Source organism: Corapipo altera, unplaced genomic scaffold (assembly GCF_003945725.1).
Source record: "Corapipo altera isolate COAL_440 unplaced genomic scaffold, ASM394572v1 129116, whole genome shotgun sequence".
In the NCBI taxonomy this organism is placed as follows: Eukaryota; Metazoa; Chordata; class Aves; order Passeriformes; family Pipridae; genus Corapipo; species Corapipo altera.
In genome coordinates this window covers 1-6,844 of record NW_020886286.1, presented here as the reverse complement: position 1 = coordinate 6,844, position 6,844 = coordinate 1, and the positions used below count along the sequence as shown (strand labels likewise).

The window sequence follows — 6,844 nt, the reverse complement described above, 5'->3', positions numbered from 1 at the left end:
ACCACCTTCAGCCGGTCCCAGGTGTGCTTGGCCCCCACCAGGTGCTCAGGCCCAAAGAGCCGAACCCGCCTGGGCCCCGTCCCCGCCCGGCTCTCGCTGGGGGACATCAGGGCTGAGGAGGGGAGCAGCACCTGCACAGGTGAGACAGGGACAGGGGAGACATCAGGGCTGAGGAGGGGAGCAGCACCTGCACAGGTGAGACAGGGGAGGGCAGGGAAGGGTCAGGGGTTACAGGTGAGGCTCAGGAGCCCCAGGTGAGGCTCAGGACAGACTCAGGACTCACCTGGAAGTCCCCCCCGGCCGAGGACCCCCCGAGCACTTCCACGAAAGCGGCTCCGTCATTCCCGATGTGCAGGGAGTTGATGGGGCGGGACCCCCCGAGCTGGGGGAGAGACCACGGTGAGACCCCTGGGAGACGCCCAGTCCCCCCCAGCACCACGCTGGGCTGCTTCTCAGTCCCTCCCAGTACCTCCCAGTCACCCCAGTGCCCCCAGTCACCTCCAGCACCACGCTGAGCTGTTTCTCCCCGGCCGCCGCCCCCCTCCATTTCCCCCCGCCGTCGGGGTCCAGCAGGTTCTGCGCCGGGTGCCGCTGCGGGGACACGCGGAGAGGGTCAGCGCGGGACCCCCAGAGCCTCCCCGGCCCCCCAAAGCCCCCCAGGCCCCACCGGGTCCTCGCTGGACACGGACACGACCCTCGTGAAGGGGATTTCGGGCATCGCCCCCTTCGCCGCCATTCACCGGAAACCGCCTCAAGGCTCCCTCATGGAGCCGCTCTGCGCCGCCGCCCCCCCACTCTATGGTAGCGGCACCGTATCGTGATTACTGCGCATGCGCTGGAGGACCCCCTGCCACCGGGGTCCTCCAAGGATGGGGGGGTTTCCCGCCCTTTTTTTTCGCGCCGTTTTTTTTGCGCCCTTTGTTGAGGCGCGAAGCCGTGAGGGGAAAGGGGGGGAGGGACGACTGGGGAGGTAATTAAGGGATAAAAAAAGGGGTTGGGGGTAATTAAGGGTTGAGCACTAATTAATTAAGATGCAAACAAGGCATTTTGGGGGTTTCCAGGGGTTTTATTGATGCCCTGACCCCTCTCCCACTCCATGCCAGTCCATCCCAGTGCTCCCAGTTCAGCCCAGTAACCGCCCGTACTCGGCCAGGGCTGACGATTTCTTCACCCCGTCCCAGATCCGGGCGGCGTAGTGGAACCTGCACAGGTACGGACCAGTATGGACCAGGACAGACCAGCACTGGTCAGACATGCCTTCCCAGTCCCAGTTGCCTCAGTCCCCCTCCCAGTCCCTCCCAGTTCATCCCAGGGCCTCCCAAACCTCCCTTCCAGCATCTCCCAATATTTTCCAGTGTCTCCCCAAACCCCTCCCAATCCTCTCCCAGTGCCCCCAGCCCTCTCCCAGTCCTTCCCAACCCCCCCCCCCAGCCCCCCAGTCTGACCAGTTGCGCTCGGTGAGCAGGCTGTGGGATAACTGGGACCGCGCCGCCGCCAGGACTCTCCCCCGGAGCCGGGCCAGGAGCCCCCCGAGCCCCCCCCCGGCCCCGGAACGGGGGCAGGGCTGGGAACAGGGCCCCCCCTCCGCCTGGGGGGACACACTGGGGTTACTGGGAGGGGTCTGGGGGGGTCCCTGGTCCATACTGGTCCGTACTGGTCCATACTGGTCCGTACCTGCCCGCGGGGGGGGGGTCGTCGCCCTCGTCCTCCAGAGGGGGCAGCAGGAACAGGTTCACCTCGGCCTCGGGGGGGCCTGGGGGGGCCCCCAAACCCCCTGGGAGCAGCTCCCGCATCGACAGGGACCCTGGGGGACCCCAAACCCCCCAAAAAAACCACCTCAGAGACCCCCAATCCCCCCAAAACCACCTCAGGGACCCCAAAAACCTCCAAAATCCCCCCAGAAACCCCCCAGGGACCCCAAGAGTCCCCCTGGGACCCTCAAAAATCCCTAGGGACCCCCCAAACCCCTGCAAAAAGCCCCCACAGGACCCCTCAAAACCCTCCCAAAGCCCCTCTAAACCCCCCCAGACCACCCCAGGACCCCCAAATCCCCCCTACCCCGGTACTTGAGCCGTGAGTGGGCCATCAGTCGCCCCAAAACTTGCTGCATCTGCCCCAGCCGGCGGGGGGAGAAACAGTCGGGGGGGGCCCGAGTCTGCACAAACACTGGGGCAAAAAACGGGGGTTATGGGGCAAAAAATGGGGGTGGGAGGGGGATTGGGAAAAATGGGGTTGGAATTGGGGGTTGTGGGGCTGGAGAGGGGGTTTGGGGTGGCTGTGGGGCTGAGATCCGTGGGGCAGGATCTCTAGGGCAGGATCCATGGGGCAGGATCCATGGGGCAGGATCTCTGGGGTAGGATCTCTGGGGTAGGATCCATGGGGCAGGGTCCATGGGGGAGATCCATGGGGCAGATCCATGGGGCATGGTCCATGGGGCAGGATCCATGGGGCAGATCCATGGGGCAGGGTCCATGGGGGAGATCCATGGGGCTGGGATCCATGGGGCAGATCCATGGGGCAGGGTCCATGGGGCAGATCCGTGGGGCAGGATCCATGGGGGAGATCCATGGGGCAGGATCCATGGGGCAGGATCCATGGGGCAGATCCATGGGGCAGGGTCCATGGGGGAGATCCATGGGGCTGGGATCCATGGGGCATGGTCCATGGGGCAGATCCATGGGGCAGATCTGTGGGACTCACCCAGGTGTGGGTAATACTCCGAGGGCTCCTCGGCCCCGGCCCCGCTCGAGTCGTGGCTCGGGGAGGGCGTCGGGGGCTTCACCATCTCGGCCGTTTGCAGGAACCTGGGGGCAAACGGGGCAGTTTGGGGGCGTTTGGGGACAGTTTGGGGACAGTTATCGGGCAGGTTTTAGGTCAGGTTTGAGGTGGGTTTTGGGTCCCCACCTGTAGAGCCCCAGGTCAGTGAACCAATCCTGCACCAGCAGCACCACGTGGCACACGGTGAACAGGAAGGCAGCGATCTGCAGCGACTGGTGAATATTCATGAGCACAATTAGCATACCCGCCCCTCATTAGCATCCCCGGCCCCTCCCACCCCCGTGTCCCCGCCCCCTCACCTGTGTCTCCACGTAGGCGTGGGGCAGCGCGAACTCCGGGGGCAACTTCCGGTCATTATTGATCAGGTGGTCCAGGTGGGCGGGGCTAAGGATGGGCTGGGGGCGGGGCCAAGAGGGGTGGGGTCAGTGGGAGAGACCACGCCCCCATATGGTAATGAGGGGTAGGGGAAAGGAGGGGAGTGAACTGGGGGAATTACGGTAACGGGGTAATTATGGTAAATGGGTAATTACGATAACTGGGGTAATTATGGTAATCGGTAGTAAATACTGTTAATTAGCGCTAATTACCTGGGTGTCCAGGAAAAGCACCCGCTCTTGGGTGACGAACAGGTCGATGCCCCCGGTCTGGGCCCCGCCCCGTTCCCGCAGCTCGGGGGGCTGCGGCCGGAACACGAACGACCTGGGGGGCAAACCAGTGAGACCCTCCCAGTGCATCCCAGTGCATCCCAGTGCCCCCCCAGGAGCCCAGAACCCCCTCCCAGTCCCTCCCAGTCCCTCCCAGTGCCCCCCCAGGAGCCCATAACGCCCTCCCAGCCCCTCCCAGTGCCCCCAGTACCGCGGGTCCTCCTCGGGCTGGTTCCCGGCCAGCAGTGACAGCACCGTGGACTTGCCCGTCCCCTGCAGCCCCAGGGCCCCGACCACGAGCACGTCCGTCTGCTCCATGAGGAACTGGGAGCACTGGGAGTCACTGGGAGGGGTCTGGGACACCCCCAAACCCCTCCCCACCCGCTCCCGGACCCCCCGTCCCCCCCCACCTCGAGGGCGCTGTCGCACCAGTTCATCTGCTCGTCCACCAGTTTGATACTGGTTTTCATCTTCTCGGGCGCCGCCAGCCGGGCCTGGGCCTGGGCCGCTGGGAGGGGGCGGGGCCAGACAGGTGGGGCCACACCCACTGGGGCCACACCCCCTTTGGGGGGACACACCCCCAATCCCAAACCCCTCCCCCTCCCTTTATCCGAACTCCCCACATTCCAAGGTTTTAGCCCCACCCACTTGAGTCTGACCCCGCCCACAAACGATGACCACGCCCATCACCATTACCTGCGCCCCCAAACCCTTAAACCCCGCCCCCTCCCTCTGTCCCACCCCCCTGAGCTCAGTCCCCTCCCTTGGCTCCACCCACAACCCTAAACCACGCCCACACTTAGCCACACCCACCACCTTTAACCACACCCCTCCAGCCCCACCCCCTTAGCCCCACCCAGTACCCCAAGCCACGCCCAAAAACATTTAGCCACACCCACAACCTTTAACTCCTCCCCTCCTACCCCACCCACCCCTTAGCCCTGCCCCCAAACCACGGCCCCTCCCACAACTGACCCCGCCCCTTCATTTACATACTGCAACCCCTCCCACAACTGACCCCACCCCTTCATTTACATACTGCGACCCCTCCCTCGTTGACCCCGCCCCTCATTGACACACCTCAGCCCCTCCCCCTTTAGCCCCTCCCCCTTTTGAGCCCCCACTCACGGTCGGGTGCCCCCGGGGGGGGGAGGCCCCTCCCGTGCAGTTGGTACATGGGTTGGGTGGGGCGGGGCCCCTCCCTCTCGGGGGGCGGGGGCTGCACCGGCCCCTCCCCCTGCGAGGCCCCACCCCCTGGGAGGCCCCGCCCCTCTTCACCCCGCGCCTTCATCAGTACGATGGGCGGGGCCGGTGCAGGAGGGGGCGGGGCCTGCAATGGTCCTGCCTTCTGGGTGGGCGGAGCCTGCTGGGGACACGCCCACCCAAAAATGATGACATCAGAGCGTGTAACTCCCAGTCCTTCTCAATTCCCTCCCATTGCCCCCATATAAGGTCATAATGCCCTCCCAGTCCCTCCCAGTGCCCCCCAGTCCCTCCCAGTGCCCCCCACTCACCCGTTCTCCGGGGGGCTTCGCCAGGATGATCGGGGTCTTCTGGGGGGGTCCTGGGGGCTCCTCCCCCACCTCCTGGGGGGGGGGAAACGGGGTCAGCAGGGTCATGCCCTTGGCTCAGGCCACACCCACCGCGAGCTAACCACGCCCACACCGCTATAACACCGCCCACAAGGCTCAAGACAGGCCCCGCCCAAAGAACGAGGCCACGCCCTGTCCCACCCTGCACCTGCCAATCATCCCAAGCCCCGCCCACCCGTCTCTCGGCCCCGCCTCCTTCCGGCTCCTTCTCGCGGTTCCAGCAGCGCCTGCGCGCGGCGGGGGCGGGGCTTTGCCCCGAGTCCGACATCCGGGAACCCGCGGGGTGTCTGAGGGGGCTCTGGGTGCGCCCGGGAGGTCCCGGGGGGTCCCGGATCCCGTCGGGGGGGTCCCCAAAGGTGCCGGGGGGTCTCTGTTCCCCCACGGGGGTCCCGGAGCTTTTCCCGCCTCTCGCCGGGTCCCGGCTCCGGCGCGGGGAGGCGTGGCCAAGCGAGGGGGGACTGCGCATGCGCCGATAGGTGACGTGTCTATGATTGACGCCCAGCGGAGGGGGCGTGGCCAGCAAAAGCCACACCCTCGCAGGATTTAAAGGGCCAGGTGCCCTTTTTTTTCCGGGGGGTGCTCCCCGCACCACCTGATGCGATTTTTCGCCCCCTCCCCCCCAAATATCCCCTTTTGTCGTCGTCCCCCCCTCCCCAAAAATAAACGGCAGGGCACCCTCGTTGTGGTTTTTATTAACGGCGAAATAACCAGTAATTAATTAATTAACAGCTCGGGAAAGGGGGGGAAGGGGAGGGGGGGCCGAAGGGAGACGGGGGGGGGGGGGGGGGGCGCCGGAAGGAGTGGGGGGGACGCGGGGGGGGGGGGGGGGGGGGGGGGGCCAGGCCAAGGCCAGCACTGGGGGAGGGAAGGGGGGAGACAGGGAGGTCACAGGGCGACCTCGGTGTCCCCAAGTGTCACCAGAGCCCACCCCGAGACCCCCACAGTGCTCCCAAACACCCCCAATGTCGCTCCTGTGTGTCCCCCCCAAAAGTGTCCCTTATGTCCCCCAATGTCCCCAACAGCCCCTGTGTGCCCCCAGGTGTGTCCCCCCAAGGTGCTCCCCATCCCCCCAAGTGTCCCATGTCCCCTCCGTGACCCCTCCTGTGTCCCATGTCCCCCTGCATCCCCCCAGGTGTGTCCCATGTACCCCCAGGTGTCCCCAGGTGTGTCCCATGTACCCCCAGGTGTCCCCAGGTATGTCCCACGTCCCCCCAAGTGTCCCCCAGGTGTCCCTCACCTGTCAGTGCCTCCTGTGCGAAATACTTGACGTCGACGTCCTGGTCCTGCGTCAACTTCTCCAGCACCGGCTTCACCTCCGTCTGCAGCGTCCTGGGACAGGCGGGACACGTGTGTACAGGTGTGTTCAGGTATGCTGAGGTGCTACAGGTGCACACAGGTGTGTACAGGTGTGCCCAGGTGCCCTTACCCGCTGTCCAGGATGGGCCCGATGCGCTGCAGCGACTTGGCCACGTTGAACCTCACGTTGGCCACGGCGTCGGCCGCCATGCGCAGCACCGTGGGCAGCATCTGCTGCGTGGTCACCTCCTGCCCACACACCTCGGACAGCACCTGGGGGACAGGTGAGACACGCCTGAGACACCTGGGACACACCTGGGACACGCCCACAGAGCCCTGAACCCGCCCCCCCAGCATCTGCTGTGCGGTCACCTCCTGCCCACACAACCCGCCCAGGTGTGCCCAGGTGCCCCCCAGACCCCCTCAGATGCCCCCCAATGCCCCTCAGGTGTGCCCAGGTGCCCCCCAGATGCCCCCCAGTCCCCCTCAGGTGTGCCCAGGTGTCCCCCAGGTGCCCCCAGCCCCCCCAGGTGT

The 6,844-nt window shown here is 66.0% G+C and overlaps 2 protein-coding genes across 2 annotated transcripts; both read right to left on the bottom strand.

Moving 5' to 3' along the window:
* Positions 1 to 38: 38 nt before the first annotated feature.
* On the bottom strand, positions 39 to 780 carry LOC113941115 (DNA repair protein XRCC1-like; the record flags this gene model as incomplete). The annotated part of the gene is made up of 4 exons (XM_027632270.1): positions 668 to 780; positions 499 to 591; positions 284 to 382; positions 39 to 131 (listed from the first exon to the last, which is right to left on the bottom strand). Coding segments are annotated over exons 1-4 (354 nt in total), but the record flags the coding sequence as incomplete, so codon positions are not given.
* A 265-nt stretch (positions 781 to 1,045) lies between these two features.
* On the bottom strand, positions 1,046 to 6,685 carry LOC113941116 (protein SMG9-like; the record flags this gene model as incomplete). The annotated part of the gene is given in 17 exon segments (XM_027632271.1): positions 1,046 to 1,202; positions 1,446 to 1,546; positions 1,549 to 1,588; positions 1,675 to 1,804; positions 2,059 to 2,166; positions 2,701 to 2,804; positions 2,905 to 2,990; positions 3,078 to 3,173; positions 3,366 to 3,477; positions 3,634 to 3,746; positions 3,833 to 3,930; positions 4,551 to 4,788; positions 4,937 to 5,008; positions 5,190 to 5,606; positions 5,826 to 5,869; positions 6,252 to 6,343; positions 6,441 to 6,685. Coding segments are annotated over 17 exon segments (2,175 nt in total), but the record flags the coding sequence as incomplete, so codon positions are not given.
* Between the last annotated feature and the right edge of the window lie 159 nt (positions 6,686 to 6,844).